Here is a 21,496-nt window from a genome sequence, read left to right as displayed (position 1 = left end):
GCCACAACCCTTTTGTAATGCATTTCCATTAGAGCTCCTGACCTGAACTACTGGTAACCACTAGTCACTGGTTATGGCTTGTTTTTCCTGTACTGTAATAGCAGCAGTAGTAGTAGCATCATATCAGGCAGGCTACAGTCCTTCCAATGTTTGTCTGGAACTGGAAGCTCATTAACTAAATTAATAAGGGGTAGGGCATCTCCGGAGAGCATATTAGCTGCTGTTCTCAGTGTCAAATAATGAAAATTGACTACATTCATATTATGTTAGTAATTCTCCCTCTGGCTCTCAGCTTTGTCCCCCCAAAAACTAGTTTCTATTCTATCCATTAACCAAGTCTAGCAATTTTTGAGGTCAGAGGTTAGGGGTCAGGGTCAAGTAACCACTGAGTTTACAGTTCCAAGCTGAACACACTCATTAGGCTCCCGAGTGGCGCAGCGGTCTAAGGCACTGCATCTCAGTGCAAGAGCTGTCACTATAGTCCCTGGTTCAAATCCAGGCTGTGTCATATCTGACACCAATTGGGAGTCCAACAGGGCTGTGCACAATTGGCCCAACATCGTCTGGGGTAGGCTGTCATTGTAAATAAGAATTAGTTCTTGACTGACTTGCCTAGATAAATGCACACACTGCTGGCTCTCACTTTGCAGATGAAACAGGCTCCTTATTTTGACATTTTAGTTTGGATAATTGAATTTGTTATCTGATTTGTACTGTCAGTTGTCATAGAACTTTTGAAGTGATGTAACGTGTAACCCATGAATAGTCTATTGTCTGACAAATGCTTCAGTATCCTGATCGTGTACATGCAGTACATTTACAGGTTTGACACACTTCATGATGATCATCAGGTATTAGATTTCATCTCCAGGCTCAATATGAACTTTCATACTCCCCATCCATACTCCATATTTCTACCTCCCGCCGCTTTTGCAGACCCAAGCAGAAATGTTCAGACCTGATCTCCCAGGACCAGATTACTCAGACTGTGTAGAACAAGTTTGTGAAATTCCCCCAGGAGACTGCATGCATTCACAGTGTCCTCTAGTCTGACCCAACAGCGACTCAGCAATTCCACATCCTGCGTTACGCAGCTCGCACACAAGCTCTCCTCTCTTTATGTCCAACTGTTGACAGACCATAGACTGCTGCCAGCCGCTCCAAACGCAATCACAGGCAGACAAATTGAATCAAGACAGCCCAATGTAAAATAGCTGTTGAATTATTTATTAACAATGTTACACAAACCTTAGCAACAGGTTTGAGGGTGCTGGCTCGTGTCCTAAAAACTTTACAAAATGTTTACATCCAAGGAGAGATAAAATCAGCTTCAAAAACACCATCAAAGACTTTCACAAATTAATTTAGTAAAACATTTATATATTCATATATAAAAACAGACATAAAAACATCACCGGGTTTCATGATATGAAACAGCTAACGAAAAAACTACAACTTTTCTATTTAAAAAAATCGGGATGTTTTAGTGCAAAGGCAGTAGAAATATAAAAATACTGTTGTGTTTTTCTCTGTGGTATAAAAACGTGGGAGGTTAAAGGTGTGTGTCGGCGATAGGAACGCGTCTGAGTTCAACGATCTGGGATGGGGCCGTACTCCCACCATCATGGCTCCCGTGGATCGACTCGTTGTCGCTCAGGTTAAGGCCAGATCCTAACAGGGAGAGAAAGACAGCACACATGTCAATCATCACTTATTGATCATGTTAACTCTGGTCCAGTGCTTAGTGCACAGTGAGCGTAGTGGAAGAATGCGCACTACGCTGTGGACCGGAGCTATGATAATGCATGACATCATTCAGTGTTAACTTACTGATTCCTTAACAGAAAATCTCGAATTTTGTTTGTGGTTAAAGACATTTCTACATCAACAACTACTGTAGTGTTCTGAGTGAAAGGTGAGTGAGAATGATAATCAACAACCAAAACAGCACGTAACTTATCACATTTGAACATTATCGATACACTTCAACCACAGTCAACGTGTCCAAATTGACAGGTAGAAGGGAGTGTTTCATGACCAGTGGTCCCAAAGGTAAAGGCATGAACAATAGGGTGTATCAAATGGCACCCTATTCCCTAGTGCACTACTTTTGACCAGGACCCACTAAGAAGTACACTATTAAAGATGCAGTCCAGGATGTTAAGCACAACAAATTTGTAACATATTGTTTGAATTGGATTCGTAACATATCATATAAATTCCGGGGGTATCATCGGATGGGGCCTCAGTGTCTCCTGACCCCTCCTGTCTCAGCCTGCAGTATTTATGCTGCAGTAGTTTATGTGTCGGGGGGCTAGGGTCAGTCTGTTATATCTGGAGTATTTCTCCTGTCTTATCCGGTGTCCTGTGTGAATTTAAGTATGCTATCTCTAATTCTCTCTTTCTCTCTTTCTCTCTTTCTCTCTCTCGGAGGACCTGAGCCCTAGGACCATGCCTCATGACTACCTGGCATGATGACTCCTTGCTGTTCCCAGTCCACCTGGCCGTGCTGCTGCTCCAGTTTCAACTGTTCTGCCTGCAGCTATGGAACCCTGACCTGTTCACAGGACGTGCTACCTGTCCCAGACCTGCTGTTTTCAACTCTCTAGAGACAGCAGGAGCGGTAGAGACACTCTAAATGATCGGCTATGAAAAGCCAACTGACATTTACTCCTGAGGTGCTGACCTGTTGCACCCTCGACAACTACTGTGATTATTATTATTTGACCATGCTGGTCATTTATGAACATTTAAACATCTTTTTCCTAGCCACCGTGCTTCTACACCTGCATTGCTTGCTGTTTGGGGTTTTAGGCTGGGTTTCTGTACAGCACTTTGAGATATCAGCTGATGTAAGAAGGGCTATATAAATACATTTGATTTGATGTAGTACACAAAAAACAGGGACCTGTTTTGTCTCGTGAGCACCACTTTCAAAACTACTGGCTGAAATTATACAAAAGTTCTGGACCATCACTTTAAGGGAATAATAGGGTGACATTTGAGAGGAACACAATGTGATGTGATCCAAAGAACAGAACGACGTCTAGATTACCTACGCAGTTATTTCAATAATACTTTTGATGACGGTCAATTACAGTGCATTCGGGAAGAATTCAGAACCCCTTCCATTTTTTCACATTTTGTTACGTTAAAGCCTTATTCTAAAATGTTGTAAATAAAAACAAATATTTCTCAATCTACACACAATAACCCATAATGACAAAGCAAAAACTTTTTTGCAAATGTGTTAAAAATCAAAACCCGAAATACCTTATTTACATAAGTATTCAGACCCTTTACTCAGTACTTTTGGCCGTGCTGCTGCTCCAGTTTCAACTGTTCTGCCTGCGGCTATGGAACCCTGACCTGTTCACCGGATGTGCTACCTGTCCCAGACCTTCAATTTTGGCAGCAATTACAGCATTGAGTCTTCTTTGGTATGATGCTTTCAGGTCTCTCCAGAGATGTTCGATCGGGTTCAAGTCCGGGCTCTGGCTGGGCCACTCATCTTCCTATAGGAAGATGAACCTTCGCCCCAATCTGAGGTCCTGAGTGCTCTGGAGCAGGTTTTCATCAAGGATCTCTCTGTACATTGCTCCGTTCATCTTTCCCTCGATCCTGACTAGTCTCCCAGTCCCTGCTGCTGAAAAACATCGCCACAGCATGATGCTGCCACCACCATCCTTCACCATAGAGATGGTGGCAGGTTTCCTCCAGACGTGACGCTTGGCATTCAGGCCAAAGAGTTCAATCTTTGCTTCATCAGACCAGAGAATCTTTAGGTGCCTTTTGGCAAACTCCAAGCGGGTTATCATGTGCTTTTTACTGAGGAGTGGCTTCCGTCTGGCCACTCTACAATAAAAGCCTGATTGGTGGAGGGCTGCAGAGATGGCTGTCCTTCTAGAAGGTTCTCCCATCTCCACAGAGGAACTCTAGAGCTCTGTCAGAGTGACCATTGGGTTCTTGCTCACCTCCCTGACCAAGGCCCTTCTCCCCGGATTGCTCAGTTTGGCCAGGTGGCCAGCTCTAGGAAGAGTCTTGGTGGTTCCAAACTTCTTCTATTTAAAAAAAAATGATGGAGGCCCCTGTGTTCTTGGGGACCTTCAATGCTGCAGAAATATTTTGGTTCTCTTCCCCAGATCTGTGCCTCGACACAATCCTGTCTCAGAGCTCTACGGACAACTCCTTCATAGCTTGGTTTTTGCTCTGACATGCACTGTCAACTGTGGGACCTTATATAGACAGGTGTGCCTTTCCAAATCATGTCCAATCAATTGAATTTACCATAGGTGGACTCCAATCAAGTTGTAGAAACATCTCAAGGATGATCAATGGAAACAGCTCAATTTTGAGTCTCATAGCAAAAGGTCTGAATACTCTTGTAAATAAGCTATTTCTGTTTTTGATTTTTAATACATTTGCAAAAACTTCTAAAAACCTGTTTCGGCTTTGTCATTATGGGGTATTGTGTATAGATTGCTGAGATGTATTTATTTTTGTAAGGTAACAAAATGTGGAAAAGTCAAGGGGTCTGAATACTTTCCGAAGGGACTGTACAGTAAAAGCAGGGCATTAAGGACAACCAGTGGGATGGTAAGTTAACGATTCACCCTCTAACGGACTGTGAAGAGCCTAATGAGTGTGCTGCTACTGACTTGACTGACTGACTGACTGACTGGTCTATTACGCAAAACCTCATTCTAGACTTCCCTTCTATCTCCCTGACCTCTGCCTGCGTCTGAGAGAGGTCTAGGGTAGATATGAAGGAGGTTGAGTGTGGCAACATATGGCCGGCCACGTAGAGAGGTAGAGGTCAGCAATACACGCCAAGAGGGAGGCAGGAAGGGGGACGGTTACAACACAGGCCAGGAGAAACGTTCTACCACAGCTTTTCTTTCTCCAAGTCCTTGTTTTGGATGTATTTAGGATTAAACATCTTGTTCAACCTTCAAGAAAAGAAGTAGCAGGAGCGCTTCAAGTATTCCACAACAACCCCAGGTGATAGACTTAGCAGATATGTGTGGTTATAATTGTTCCTTTGTGCTTTTCAATCTCGTTCACCTGTAGAATTCATCTTCCCCGATGTTGTTATAACAATAAGAGTGCCGTGAATGCCGCCCCATTCGTATGCGTGTTCAACTTGCGGCTGAATGATGGGGTGTACAGTTGGGCGATAGAGGAGTCAAGGCAAGGCCAGTGAAATGCTGAATCATCTTCCAACTATAGCTCACGCAGGCACGCACGTGTGCGCACACACATCGTACACAAACGCACACACTACACGTTAAAGACGGCTGAAGAAGAGTTAGTGCTCTCCTCTCCCCGAGGCTTGTATTTACGGTAACATTACCCTCTCTAGCCAATCCACTCTCATTAACACCTCTGACTAACTCCAAGTCCGCTGCCGCCAGGGACTTTTAATTGAGCTCGGCCACGGCGATAGACATGTGTTTTCCGGAGAGTGGATACTGGCGTGTATTCACTGACCTCGCCCAGGGGCCCGGTTAGCTCTGAGATGCCAGATTAACCTCTGTGTTGCACGGGGCCCTTCAGAGGCCACTCAATCAAGGGCCCGGCGGGGCCACCACGAGGTGGGGTCAAAGCCCAGATGGAGTTCTTTCCATGATATGGACACCTTGGTTATCAGGCCTGACTGGGAAATAAGGTAAGACGCATGACACATCTCTCCCCCATGGGGTGTGTTTCTATAAACAGAAATCTTCACGGGTGAGAGAAGGTTCATGGAAATAACACGTGTCCTCTCTAAAGAATCCAACTACAGTGAACGTAGTAGCTATGTACAGTGAAGAGACATATCACATCTAAACGGTATGATGATGTTATGCTGTGACAATAACAATAATAATAATAATAGCAAATATGACATGACGCTCTCACAGCACTGCCATCTTGGTCCACTTCAAGGTTACAAAAGAACGTGACATCACTATGCGATGTGCACTACTTTTGACCAGGGCCCATGGGGCTCTTGTCAAAAGTAGTGCACCATATTGGGAATAGGGTGCCATTTGGGGCGCGCCCTATATTTCCTAGAGAAACAGACAAAACAAAGTCCTGAACACTCCTTGGCATGTTTTCAGCTGGGTCCCTGCCACTTGTTATTCAGGCAGCGTAGATCGATTCCTCTGTGATTTGAGAATGGGAGTGTGGAGCATTGATATATCAGCCGGCAGTAAGACCCCATATCTCATTAAACATTGATGACTGAGGAAAAATGGCTCCTACAGCCGCAAGACAGGGTTCGCTGAGGACTGACCGAGCAGGGCCAGCAGTAATGGCTGCCATGGGCCCACGAACGAACGCACGTGCGCGTACACGCACATACACACCAACTCCAGGCCTCCTTACACACCCATGCGTATGCACATGCACACATTCAAATGCGCACACACCAAATCACACAAAGGTTATAAAACCATATGTGAATCCCTGTAAGCGGTGCGTAACTGGCTGCAGGGAAGTCAGGCGCAGGAGAGCAGAAATGGGTAACAACTGGAGCACTATAATAATGCAAAAAACAAGCTGCACCCAGAACAACAAAATACGGGTAAAATAACCCGTCGCAAAACCAGTCAGAAGTGCACATACACTTTACAACAAACAATTCCACACACAGAGGTTTATATACACAACAAGTAATGAGGGAATATAAACCAGGTGTGTGGGAAAATAAGACAAAACAAATGGAAAATGAAAGGTGGATTGGCGATGGCTAGAAGACCGGTGACGTCGACCGCCGAACACCGCCTAAACAAGGAAAGGAACCGACTTCGGCGGAAGTCGTGACAGTCCCCCATATTCGAGATCAGGTACATGTATGCTCAAGTACAAATTGGAACTCTAACTGGATCGAATCCCCGAGCTGACAAGGTAAAAATCTGTCGTCCTGCCCCCTGACCAAGGAAGTTAAATAAAAAAAACAATATATATATATATATATTTTTTTAACTTTAAGAGGGAATAAGATGTGATTTGTATGTATACTGACTCATCGCAGTATCCACTTCTCCCTCGACACCATTATGGTGTTGATGAGTAGAACACAGAGTTTCTTCTGACCGTATGACCTGATTAGGAAAAATAATATGTCTGCAGGATAAGTGATAGGCTTTGCTCCCTATTACCTACAAAGTGCAATTCTAAAGTAGTGCACTACAGGGAATAGGGCAGCATTTGGGACGCAGGCCAAAGTGATTCTTACCAGTCTTTAAGGCAAATATGAGGTCGTCAAACTCCTGGGACTCCTCGTCGGCCACTAGGTTGTCGTTGGTGAAGCCTCCTCCGTCGGTGGTGTAGGTCCCACTCTGAGGGCTCTGCTTAAACACACTGCTGGGCTGACTGCCCGGACGCAGGGACGCACGCTCCCAGTCCGCGGACACCTGCCACACACACACACACACACACACACACACAGCATATCTTTACAGACTGTATACGGCATTAACAAAGACAGCCACAGTCCAACACGTTGAAATGACACTGATCAGAGGGCATGCATGATGTCAGGGTTACATTTCTAGAGTGTTTTTTATGAGCTAACATTTACAGTATTTGAAGTGCACAGTGGGTATCCTTATGTGTTTGCATAAACAACACAAACCAGAGACGGGCACGTAAAGGGGGGAACTAAACCTCTGTGATTAATGCAATGACAAAAACCAGTCCCATTCTGGCAGGGAGTCAGCTTAGGACAGCAGAGAATGGGCCTGTCAGCCGTGTAATCACGTCTTAGACGTGGAGGGTCACGCAGAGTTTATGGGGTTAACGCAGGCTCATGTGGGGGTTAAGGGGTGAGAGGGAGGTCGCTGGCTCTGGGTCTCATACAAAATCAGTCTCAAATACGCAAATATTGCACTGAACCTGCTGCACTGGTGAATCCTTTCTCTTGAGAGAGAGAGACAGAGACAGAGACAGAGACAGAGACAGAGACAGAGACAGAGACAGAGACAGAGACAGAGACAGAGAGAGAGAGAGAGAGAGAGAGAGAGAGAGAGAGAGAGAGAGAGAGAGAGAGAGAGAGAGAGAGAGAGAGAGAGAGAGAGAGAGAGAGAGAGAGAGAGAGAGAGAGAGAGAGAGAGAGAGAGAGAGAGAGAGAGAGAGAGAGAGAGAGAGAGAGAGAGAGATAGTTCCCAGGGCCAATCACTGGATGTCTGGATGAGTGGTGATGGGAAGAGAGAGTTCAGCACCATCACAGACAACCAGCCAGCCATGAGAACTGGCACATTGTGTACATAGCTAAGATATTTCACTTGGCTAAGCAATCTTGTGTGGTTTCCACTAAAAGAGACTGGATGTCTTTCAGCACACAGTATGTGTCCAGGTAGTAATATAACCCATCACTGGACAACTATCCCTGTCCTCTCATACATACCAAATGACGCCATCCAAGGCACAGACAGGGAATTATTGCATTGTGGAAAGAATCCTTGTGGAGTCTAATTTTCTCTTAGTCTGAGTTTTCCAGGAAACCCAGTTTCACCAGCCTCCCTCACTCTCTCCCCAGTGACAGACAGACAGGTGTAATAGCCTATCTCAGTGTTTCTTAATCCTGGTCCTAAAGGGGTGCACATTTTAGTTTTTGCCCTAGCACTACACAGCTGATTCAAAAGATCAACATATCATCAACAGCCAGCCAGACAGACAGACAGACAGGTGTAATAACCTATCTGAACAGGCCTGTAATGACAGACAGACAGACAGGTGTAATAGCCTATCTGAACAAGCCTGTAATGACAGACAGACAGTCAGACAGGTGTAATAGCCTATCTGAACAGGCATGTAATGACAGACAGACAGACAGACAGACAGACAGACAGACAGACAGACAGACAGACAGACAGGTGTAATAGCCTATCTGAACAGGCCTGTAATGACAGACAGACAGACAGACAGGTGTAATAGCCTATCTGAACAGGCCTGTAATGACAGACAGACAGGTGTAATAGCCTACTCTGAACAGGCCTGTAATGACAGACAGACAGGTGTAATAGCCTAATCTGAACAGGCCTGCAATGACAGACAGACAGACAGGTGTAATAGCCTATCTGAACAAGCCTGTAATGACAGACAGACAGTCAGACAGGTGTAATAGCCTATCTGAACAGGCATGTAATGACAGACAGACAGACAGACAGACAGACAGACAGACAGACAGACAGACAGGTGTAATAGCCTATCTGAACAGGCCTGTAATGACAGACAGACAGACAGACAGGTGTAATAGCCTATCTGAACAGGCCTGTAATGACAGACAGACAGGTGTAATAGCCTACTCTGAACAGGCCTGTAATGACAGACAGACAGGTGTAATAGCCTAATCTGAACAGGCCTGCAATGACAGACAGACAGCGTGGTGTAATAGCCTGTAATTGGTACAGTGTCTAGAGCTGTGGTACAGTGTCCAGCCACCATTTACCATATCCACTCTGAAGGGGGCTGACACCTCCCATGTACCAATCCCCTCCGCACCCCTTCCTCCTCCCCTCTCCATTTTCTCTCTAACTGTCCCCCCCCCATCTCCTCTTCAGTGTAACTCCTTATAGGGTGTCCAGCAGAGCTGTGACCTAGCAGGGGATGAATGGACTGGGCCTGTGGAGCATGTAGGCTGACAGGTCATATTGACAGGGCTTAGTTGTAGGGTAAAGTGGGCTACTAGTTGAGGAGAGGAGAACACTTCTCCGCATAGCAGCTCTCACACACGCACGTTAGTGTGAGCGTAATTGCGGGACAGCTGACTCAAGCCACTGTGAACAAACAGAAAGTGCGGAGGGACACGCTGTGTTTCCCTGAGGATCCGCTGACAAGGGTGTGAGTAAGGAGAGGACTGGTCAAACCGAGCCCTGGGAATGAGGGCATGGGAGAGAGAGAGAGAGGGGAGAGGAGAGAGAGGGATGGGACTGGGGAAGGGGTTGAGGTAAGGGCTTTAGAGTAAGGGCACCGGGCAGGGGAGAGAGCGGTATGGGGGGTAAGGGTGACGCAGTCAGTCAGTCAGTCAGTAAGTTGGGGACTTGGGGTTTAGAACAGGACTCCTCACCATTTTCTATTGCTTTTTCTCCATAGTTTCGTGCAGTGAGGGAGGGAAAGATGGCAGGGTGTGTGTGTGTGTGTGTGTGAGGGGGGGGGGTGTTACCTCCTCCATGGCGCTGATGAGGTTCTGGGTGGACTTGTTGATCTCCGCCTCTATGGTGGCGGCACTCCCTACCCCGCTGTGGTAGGTGGAGTCTGGGCTGCCGTGGCTGTTCATCTCCACCGTGTAGCTGGCCTTGGATGGCCAACACAGCTGGTTGTGCATCAGGAAGTACACCGCAAACACGTACAGGCCCTGGGGAACAGAGGGTAAAGATCAAAAAAACGTGGCACCTCCATCGCAATTCAAAATGATTCGACCCAGGCACATCACGAATTGAACGTACACAGAAACCGGCTCCACACAACGCAGAGCAGCACGTCCCGTATGGGGAAAGTTTGGCTTGATTGAGAATGGTACAAGTGGCAAGGCGTCGTCCCTTGGACATGACATCACTGTCAGTCAGCAGCATCCTGATCTAGTATCTCTATCACATCCTCTGTGTCATCAGACAGGCCAGTGTGAATTACTCCAGCACGTTCCTCTGTGAAATACCACAGTCCCGGCAGACATCTCACAACACCAGGCGGGCAGGAGGGGATGACGGCAACCATAGACAGAGAGATGCACTGCACTGCAAATACAGTATTACCGCACACACACACAAACTTTTTGTTCGTTTACTATTCTTGTAGGGACTTCTGGTCCCCACAAGAATAGTTAAACACACACACACACACACACACACACACACACACACACACACACACACACACACACACACACACACACACACACACACACACACACACACACACACACACACACACACACACACACACACACACACACACCCAGGAGAACAGGACATCACCAAGCGATCTAGACCAGGAAGTTCATCAAAACTGGGACTTAAATTAAACCAATTGCAATCTCGCCATGTCAGCAAAGCCCTGTTTCACCAGTGGCCTATTGATCTTAACAGCCAGGCAGTTTAGTCCGGCTCAGGGAGAGGAGAGCCACTCAACACTGATAGAGAGACAAAAGCTCCCTAAGTAGATACAAATGTGTGGGAATCATTACACTTTCCTTGGAACCCTGACATTGAAAGGGAAAAATAAATGCGTGGCTTTTAATGGATACGAGATGCGAGGAGACGAAAGGGAACAGGCTTAGTACACTACCTGTTTATTGGTGCACTGTAAATAGGGAACATGAGCTTCTATCTGGGGAAAAAGCACACATATGGGAATGGACACAGTACACCCACAACAATCACTCAGAGTGCCTTTATAGCCTGAGCGGAGCGTGTGTGTATGTGGTGTGTGTGTGTGTGTGTATATGAGTGTGTGTGTGTGTGAGAGTGTGGTGTGTGTGTGTATATGAGTGTGTGTGTGTGTGTGTGTGGAGCAGCCACTATCAGTAGTCTCTGATAGAGTGAGAGCGGCCCCATCCTGACAATCTTCAGGGCGATTAGCACACGCCGTTTAAGGACCAGCCTGAGCCAGCGCGGCCCAAGGAACACGCTTTATTACCCACAGGCTGTTATGTAAGTGTTCCCTGCTCTGGGCACTTGACGTGTGTGTGTGTGTGTGTGTGTGTGTGTGCTTGTGTGTGTGTGTGTGTGTGTGTGTGTGAGACAAAGAGAGCGAGAGTGTTACTACAGGAGGTTAGGTCACGGCCCCTACACCACCATGGGAACCAGGGAGGGAGGAGAGAGGAGGGAGAACACAAGAGGTACAGAGAGGCACAGCGCTAACCAGCTAGCTAGCTAGGGAGAGAATGCTTTCAGTAGAAAACGAACAAGAGAGACAGAAATCAATTGAAAGGAGAGAAAACAGAGAAAAAGCAAAGGAGAAACAGAGAGGTACTGAGATGGGCAACAGAAAGAGATCAAAAGATAACACATGGACATCATAGCGCTTAGACCACCGAGCCTATCCCTTCTATGTCTCCTAGCAACGTGTGCTGGGTTGAATCGCCGAATGAGGCTGCTACTTCTGCATTATCAACTCATCTCCAGCGACAGGGCTCGTGACAGGATCTGCGCTGCAATGAAGAGAAGTCTATTTATAGTCCGCTGTGTGGCCCGATCAGGAAGTGCGGGGGTAAATGTAATTTTGTGGCGGGTGCCTGGCGTCTTTCATTGTTCAAAGAAAGGGGGGCTGTTTGTTTGTGAGCTAATAATGTCCAAGCCCATTTACTGGCAGAGGGGCGGACACAAATCAAATCAAATTAAAGTTTACAGCAGCACACAAACAGTGCTGTGATTGGATTATTCTTCTATAATTCTAATGCAGATGCTGCCCTAGACAACCCCTCGACAAGCGATATGAGAGAGAGAGAGAGAGAGAGAGGCAAAAAAGCCTTGGATACGCCAGTTCTGGGTACCATCTATATTGATAGACTCCAACAGTAATGTCCCTGTCTGTCCGTGTGGAGCGTTGAGAAGAAACCAACTAAATCTGTGGTTGTCCTGAATAACGTGCTGAGGCACAGAGGTTGCTCTCACTCTAAAAACACTGAAACCAATACTTGGCAACTAGTAGTATATGTCTACGTTCCAAATGGCACCCTATGGGTCCTGGTCAAAATTAGTGCACTATATAGTGCCATTTTGGAAACAGCCTGTGTTTTATAGACACAGACGAAGTTAAGTACTTGTTATGTAATTTGTAAGTCACTGAAATTGACATCAAGGGAAATGTCTCTGTTGGTCCTTGCCGGCGTCCCAAATGGCACCCTTTCCCCAATATAGGGCACTACTACTTCCCTATATAGGGCACTACATCTTATGGGCTCTGATCAAGTAGAGCACTATATAGGGAATAGGTTGTCATTTGGTACACGGCCCGTATAGGGAGAGCGAACAGCTTGGAGACGTGACACATCCTTTCCTCCCCGAGTCATAATACACACACAGCGACTGCTCGGTACTGTAAGATGGTGGCCCATCCAAGTTGACAGCTGGAGCTAGGTGCTGGATATAGCCGATGATATTACACTAGACGCGATAGGATGCGTCGGAGGATGTCTGCCCATGGAAGGCAAGATATCCGAGAACGTACATGGCTGAAAAGCAACCAGGAATACATCTAGGATCACACTGTAAACATTGGCTATCTTGACCCTTAGGATCCAGACTTACAATTCTGTAGTGCCAAAAAATAATCATGCTGGATCCACCCAGTTAGCAGTTCCACTTCCATAAATTGAATACGGTACAAAGTCTTCTCTGTAATAGGCTGTGTGCCAAGCACCTTACTCCCTATGTAGTGCAATACTTGGTCCTGCAGAAATACAGTACTTTGTGACACAGACATTTTACTGTACATCCCCTGATGGCTGCCTTCATGTACAGCTGTCCTTTGAGGTTGCCTTGAAGCTCCAGAGCAGCGCTAACTAACCACTAAGCAGGATGTATAAAATATAGCCAAGCACACTGGAGCCAGCTGGTTGACGGCTGCTTACTGGAGGACATGTACCGGGGCTGCTGTGGTTCAGAGCTGTTAGCCTAAATCATAAAGTAAATAGCATTGAGAGAGTCTATATAGTTGAAATGAATGCATAGAATCGACCCTTCTGTGCGTGGGGCGCATACGTGCTGGTGCATGTGCACACAAGCGCGAGCGCACCCACCTATGCGCAGGCGCGCACGCGCACGCTCTAACATCTGCACTTGTTTAACGATTTTCAGCAATTAGCCGAAGTGAGCAGAACCATTAAACAGCCTTTTACAGTCAGAGCAACAGCCACACTAACAACAATAACAACATGGAAAATTCTCCTCATGGAAAATGTACCGCATGAGCGAGATAATACAAAACAACCTGAAAGAGCATCCAACCGCAAACTGTGCAACAGAATGGAGGCACATAAGCAACTTGAGTAACAAATAGCCACAGAACAGCAGAAAGTGACATAATGTACTCAGATATTATGCCAACTCAATGGCTAGCTAGAAAGTAAATGAATTGAAATGTAGCCTTTAAGAGATTTCTTAGACGGTCTGAGGTGGTTTGAGACACAGAAAACCTTAATCTGAAGATTTGTTATCTAGCCATACACGTATAATATCAAATCAAATCAAGTTTATTTTATATAGCCCTTCGTACATCAGCTAATATCTCGAAGTGCTGTACAGAAACCCAGCCTAAAACCCCAAACAGCAAGCAATGCAGGTGTAAACTTCACTCCATGCAACGTAGGCGAATGTGACTATATTATAAATCCTAATCATATGAATTGAACTACATTCCACGAAGCCAAATATAAAAACCTGATACATGACGATGCATTATGGTTCGCAACATTTACGGTCGTCTCTATTAATGTTCATTAGCGTTGGCGACGACGTGGTACTAACGGCCGAGTCACGACACAAATGTCAGCGCTCTCATCTCCACGTTCCTCGTCTACCCACTAAAGTAATTGGTTTTGCTCCATAAAAGCAGACTCTCAAGGCAGAACAATTGTCCCTTAATCGTGTTAGGGCCGAAAGAGGCGGCAAGAGCTTCAAAAACAGCCTGGTGCAGGCGTCAATGGCAGAGAGCAGCAGCCGAAACAGCAGCGCTCGGGAAATCTAGGTCAGATGTGTTTGTTTAGAGCTAATCGATGGTCTCGGATGCAGCTCTCCTTGGAAGCTCATTACCTGTAGAAAAGGGTACTGTCTGTTCCAGCTCATTTCTTCCTGTCTTACAGAGAACTCTCCCTAGAGACAACTGCTTATAGACTGCTTTTGTCTTTACATCTGAGCCCAGGGCAATTGGAGGCTGTGGAGATTCTCTGGTTGAAACAAAATAACTTTTCAACTGTGTTTTGCTCTTTCTCCCTAGGGATGATAGAGCTGATTATTTTAGAATTGTGATGTGTGTGTGGGGGGGGGGGGGGGGGGCAGTGGAAGTGGCTAGGGAGAGGGAGGTCTGTGAAAGGGGCTCGGGAGAGTCAAGGGAGAGAGATTCGCTCATGAAAGACACTTCAGAGGCAACCAAAGGCCTTTTAGTTGGACTTTCTCTACACTTTCAGGGGATTCATCCTGTTTTGGAACTTATAGTGGCAGGGGAATTCGTAAAAATACACCACATGACCAAAAGCATGTGCACACCTGCTCGTCGAACATCTCATTCCAAAATCATGGGCATTAATATGGAGTTGATCCCCCCCTTTGCTGCTATAACAGCCTCCCCTCTTCTGGGAAAGCTTTCCACTAGAGGTTGGAATATTGATGCGGCGACTTGCTTCCATTCAGCCACAAGAGCATTAGTGAGGTTGGGCACTGATGTTGGGCAATTAGGCCTGGCTCGCAGTCGGCGGTCCAATTCATCCCAAAGGTGTTCGATGGAGTTGAGGTCAGGGCTCTGTGCAGGCCAGTCAAGTTCTTCCACACTGATTTCAACAAACCATTTCTGTATGGACCTCGCTTTGTGCACGGGGGCATTGTTATGCTGAAACAGGAAAGGGCCTTCCCCAAACTGTTGCCACAGAATTGTCTAGAATGTCATTGTATGCTGTAGCGTTAAGATTTTCCTTCAATGGAACTAAGGGGCCTAGCCCGAACCATGAAAAACCATCCCAGACCATTATTTCTCCTCCACCAAACTTTACAGTTGGCACTATGCTTTCGGGCAGGAATCTTTCTCCTGGCATCCGCCAAACCCAGATTAGTCTGTCGGACTTCCAGATGGTGAAGCATGATTCATCACTCCAGAAAACGCATTTCCACTGCTTCAAAGTCCAATGGCGGCGAGCTTTACATCACTCCAGCTGACGCTTGGCTGCTTGGTCTTGGAAACCCATTTCATTAAGCTCCTATCAAACAATTCTTGTGCTGACGTTGCTTCCAGATGCAGTTCGTAACTCGGTAGTTAGTATTGCAACCGAGGACAGATGATTTTTACGTACTACGTGCTTCAGCACTCGACGGTCTCGTTCTGTGAGCTTGTGTGGCCTACCACTTCGTGGCCTAGACGTTTTCACTTCACAATAACTTACAGTTGACCGGGGCCGCTCTAGCAGGGCAAAAAGTTTACAAACTGACTGGTTGGAAAGGTGGCATCCTATGATGGTGCCACGTTGAAAGTTACTGAGTTCTTCAGTTCAGGCCATACTACTGCCAATGTTTGTCTATGGAGATTGCATGGCTGTGTACTCAATTTTACAGACCTGTAAGCAACGGGTATGGCTGAAATAGCCGAATCGACAAATTTGAAGGGGTGTCAACATACTTTTGTATATATAATATATATATATATATAGCCAAACAAAGCCATGTCTTAGAAAGATACTTTTGATATGGATAATGTTGGACAAAATAGGCCATACTGTTCGTCCATTGGACAGCTGATCAGATTACCTCATATTGGGGTATTTGTACATGGCATGGGCTTATAGGTGTTGCGTTACCTCAGCTATTGTCAAAATGACATCATGTCTGCACTCATTAAAGCCACGGGTTGACTTTAGTGCGCTTCTGTCGTCTTTCACGTGCAGACGCTACATATCACTAGGGTCCTGTGTGACACACTTAATGGACAGATGACGTCTAGAAGAAAGTGACAGCTAGCAGAGACATTCACCAGGACTGGCCTGAAACAACAATTATTCCACTGTCCAGTCCACCGCCTAACTAACTCAACAATTTGAATACTTTTATAATATGTCCTTTTCAAATGATACGGTTGCTTTAGGAGTGAGGAATCTACCCTCAAAGAGCAAGTAACACCCCTTCAGAGTTCAGGCAATGAAGTGGGGTTGAACAGTTCAAACATCTTCAACACATTGTCAGTTACGCAACCGTTACAAAACGAGATATTAATGCTATTGGCTGTAGACTATACAGTCGTACAGAAATATCTGATGATAAAGTTATCTCTCCTCTCTCTCACGCTCTCTGATATGCATTCCCACACTGTACTGAGAGTACTGAGAGAGTGGTCTGGCCTGGGCGATGTCACTCTCCGGAGATATGGTATCTATGATAGCCCTCAAGAAGAGCTTTTCCTACCCTGCCCGGGCCAGACATCAAAGGATGGCTTCAAAGTCCTCGAATACCCTTCATCACACACACACTCATGCGAGCACACACATCAAGACATGCACGCACACGTCAAGACGCAAACACACATGCGCAAGCACACACACATCAAGGCACGCACACACACACACTCACGTAATCATACAGACTCACGAATCACACACACACACACACACACACACACACACACACACACACACACACACACACACACACACACACACACACACACACACACACACACACACACACACACACACACACACACACACACACACACACACACACACAAGGGGCCAAACAGTGCAGTGGTTTAAGGGATCAATATATAATACAAGTGTGCTGACCGCCAAGGCCTCCAGAGACTGAGCAACGATAGAGGGAGGCTGTTCTGAACTCACACACACTGACAAACAGAAACCGTAGGAGAGTTATTACGTCAATGTCTACATTGGGCTCTTAAAGTATCCAGGAAGTAGTTGGTGCTCTGTTGTAACATTTACAAAATTAAATCAGGTTTCCCTCCAGTTTTGACGGCAATCAAGAGATTCAAGACACTAGACAGTAAATCAAGGTTAGTGGAAATCACAGTGTTATGAACATTAGGGTTAAATTGACTCTACCAGGCGTTATCTTAACCCTCAAGAGAGTGATAAGATGCCTGGAGTCAGTGTTGATAACTGGAGTTGATTGGGACAGAGTACTTCGAACACCATTAAGTGTAACCAGAGACAGAGTTCAATCTATGGAGTTATGCATAGATGTGGGAGGGGACTCATTGTCAACATTTCCCAGCATGCTCTGTTGCAGGTTGATTTTTTTACAACTGTTTGTTTCAATATCTGTGTTTTCGCACGTGCATTGAATGTTTTTTGATCTTACGCTACACAAAGAAAAAAAGAAAATAATCTAAACTAACCCAATAAATGTTTTATCTTACGCTACACAAAGAAAAAATAATAATAATCTAAACTAACCCAATCTGTAAGGGGTTGGATTTATAGCAACCGTTAATGAGACAGTTGTTCCAGTTTACATGGTGTAGTTCAGGGATGTTTTAAGAACTCAGTCGGGGTCTCAACTTACTGTTGCGAGTTAGAATAGTAGAATACACAAGGTGCAATTTAGAAATGTGGTTGTGCCTCAGCAGTTTTTCTCTTGTATTGTCAGTCACTGACAGTCCGTCAATTAGCCCATGTCAGCAAACATTTTTCCCGATTGCTAAGTTAGTTCAGCGGCCAGCTAACTCCCTGTGAGTAGGATATTTACTCCATTTAATGTTGTTTTAACTCCAAGAATATCAACACCATGACCAGAGTAGTTTCAACATAAAATGGGAGTGGGACCATATAAACCCCCCAAAATAACATTACATTTGACTCCATAGGAGTTCAATTAAGCCTTGTGATTTTACTGTGCAAAACATGTCTGGATGACACACACAAAGACGATGAAGATAACGACAAAAAGGTCTTACCAGCAGGCAGTTGAAGATGACGTAGAGGATGAGCATCCACAGGTATCTGTAGCCCAGGTGTAGTCCTGCCCACAGCCACACCAGGGACACCAGGGCAAACAGGTACAGCACCATGGGCACCTCTGCAGCACACACAACGGGGAACACTTAATACACAGTTAAAACGCACAGGCACTCAAGACAGACACACACGCACGCACGCACATACACGCAGACAGATCATTCTTAGAATGAAAGAAATGACATAACCTATTTCACAATCAGAAATTGGGAGCTTCCCCAAAGTTCAGAGTGTCCTGATCCCTGCTCTCTCTCCATGTCCTGGCTCTGGTCCATCATCCCAGTGCTCTGGTCCAGTATAGAGTAGTGAGCTGGATCTGGGGCAGCAGACCAGGCCCTTGAGGTTGATTAATGAGGCCTCTCTTAATCAGTACACTTTATACTGTAGGTCACAGATCCTGGCACCGGGCTGCCTAGTACAGTACACCCGTCTGCACCGACACACTCCTACGCGCGCACTCTTACGCGCGCACGAACGCACACACACAATCTGTGCCAACTGCTCAGCTAACTCACTCTCGCTAAAGGGCGCATCGATAGATGAGAGCGAGAGATGGCGAGAGATAGAGAGAGATGGAGAGAGAGAGAGAGAGAGAGAGAGAGAGAGAGAGCGGTAAGCACAAATACGGTCTACACAATGACAGGGCTGTTGAGCAGAGCCCAGAAAGCAGCCTCTCTTGTCCAAATTGCATCTGGTCCCAAAAAGTACTCCATAAAGCTAACCTCCGAACTACACTCTAAACCAGGGATGGGAAATGTTTTAGTTTTAGTGTTAATTTCGTGCAATTGAAAATGAGCATGTTTTACAGCTAATTTCCTGCAACTCTTTACATTTTGCCATAGGATGGAGAGAAATATTTTCATTTTTTAATGTGATATCTAAGTGACTGACTAACAAAATCAATGGGGGCCCCCGGGCTCAAATTCAACCTTGATTACAACAAGTTTAGATAGCTGGCGCCGAGTCCCCCCACTAAAAAATTTATATATATATAATACATTTTAAAAAGTAAAAACAATGTTGGCAATATTTTTTGTCAGACTGTCCTGCACCTGAGTGTGTGTGAGAGTCTGTGTGTATGTAAAGTACATGTATGTGTGGGTTAAGGTGGGTTAAGTCCTGGGGGGTTCACTAGAGACTTGAAACAGATCTATGGTGAAACTAAAAGCCTTGATTTCAGCATGTTGGAGCAGAGGGACTTTAGTCCATCTCTTAACCTACTAAAGCATGTGCACTGACCTTGAACCACTCTCAGTTGATGCTGAGAGGTACAGATCTAGGATCAGCTTCCCCTCCCCCAATCCTAACCTTAACTAGGACAATGGTTGCCAACCTTTTCCCTTCCAAATCACCCTCAAAAGCTCTTGAGAACCACCATTCACAGAGTCACAGATTTTCTTTTTATATACATAACATAAAATACATTCGGTCAAATGTTGTCCATTTAGCAGTGAATGTAACTAATTAAAGGCCTATTAAAATTAGAAACAGTTTGCATTTAGATTTTTGTATGTACTTTTTATCCTCCCCCCAAAAATCATACAGTATGTTCATGTTATGTGCTCCAGCATTCATGACTCTCTCTTTTAGCTCAGCGTTGAACAATGAAGACATAGCGACTGGACACAATGCGCACATACAGAAGGTGAAGAGAGAGAGAGATCTGACATTTACATGAGCACGTTCCCATTAGTGTGTGTTCTTGCCTGTTGAGAACAGAGTGTTCCATGTTCCCTAGCCAGACCCGGGATAATAAATCTCTATTACCGTTCGTTTTGAACAGCAATGCAGATGTGGTCCTTTGATCCCCACTCTCAGTCTGTGTGTTGGCTGTGGGTGGATATTGACCAGTGCACTCCGTTTTATCCTGACTGTTACTGGGGAGACTCTCTGCCGGCTGGGGTGGAGTGTGTTGTGTGGAGCTTAGTGATATCGAAAGGTGATGAGGGGAAGGAGCAAGGAGCAAGTGGTGACTGGAAGACTCAAACTAGTGCAGGGTAACACAGTGCAGCATAACACAAGCAGTCAGTGCGTTCCATTGGGTGCTGGTTAAATGTAGGGCACACTGTTCAGTCCACTTCACAACTGGGCAGGAAACACAGGGCACGGGCCCAGGCCTAAGCAAATAGCCTACACATAGGTGCCACATCCACCACCTTGTCGGCTCTCTCCCTCTTCTTCTTCCACCTCTGTGTGCCAGTTTGCCATAATTCTATCACTCCGTGCGATCCTTTTTTCCACTTTTCCCCCCGATCTCACGCTATCATAAACTCACACTTCCTTCACGCTCTCTCTCTGCCTCTCTCACACATCTGCATCCCTCTTCACTCGTCCCTCCTTGTTTTTTCCACCAGTGTAAGCACATTCCTGGCTGTGGTCTGGGTAGGAGTCCCACAGTGGGAGCAAGTTCCAAATGCCTGCTGGGAGGGAATGGCTGGTCTGCTGGGTCCACAGGGATGGGAGAGAGGAGCGGCGGGGTGCTTTCCATCACTTCCCCATGGAGATAATAAAGTCATTATCTTATCTTACTGTACAACCTTGAATGCAGAAAGGGCCTTAATAGACAACCTGCCAAACCCATAATCCTTCCCAATTTTTCTCAACACAATGGTGCCCACTTTTATCCAAAAAAGCCTGTTTAAACTTTTTTCCCACAGTTTCCACTGGAAAAGGAGAGATCCCTTTTCTTGCCAAGATCAGAAGAGGAGAGGATAGGGCTACAGTGCATTCGGAAAGTAGTCAGACCACTTCCCCTTTCAGACATTTTGTTACCTACCGGTTTATTCTAAAAATGGATTTAAAAACAAATATCCTCATTAATCTACACACAATACC

At 45.7% G+C, this 21,496-nt stretch overlaps 1 protein-coding gene across 1 annotated transcript in view; it reads right to left on the bottom strand.

The window, feature by feature from the left end:
* Nucleotides 1-1,206: 1,206 nt before the first annotated feature.
* Nucleotides 1,207-21,496, bottom strand: part of adgrv1 (adhesion G protein-coupled receptor V1) — a 180,652-nt gene continuing 160,362 nt past the window's right edge. Inside the window, exons 87-90 of the mRNA XM_071353942.1 lie at nt 18,601-18,722; nt 10,154-10,345; nt 7,226-7,403; nt 1,207-1,671 (exon numbers count right to left, since the gene is read on the bottom strand). Coding sequence (XP_071210043.1) covers nt 1,553-1,671; nt 7,226-7,403; nt 10,154-10,345; nt 18,601-18,722 — 611 coding nt within the window. The 3' untranslated portion in view covers nt 1,207-1,552. The remainder of the gene's footprint in view (nt 1,672-7,225; nt 7,404-10,153; nt 10,346-18,600; nt 18,723-21,496) is intronic.

The sequence above is a fragment of the Salvelinus alpinus genome, chromosome 19 (assembly GCF_045679555.1).
Source record: "Salvelinus alpinus chromosome 19, SLU_Salpinus.1, whole genome shotgun sequence".
NCBI lineage: Eukaryota > Metazoa > Chordata > Actinopteri > Salmoniformes > Salmonidae > Salvelinus > Salvelinus alpinus.
Note: the sequence above shows the minus strand (reverse complement) of the source record. Positions and strands in the feature narration are given on the sequence as shown.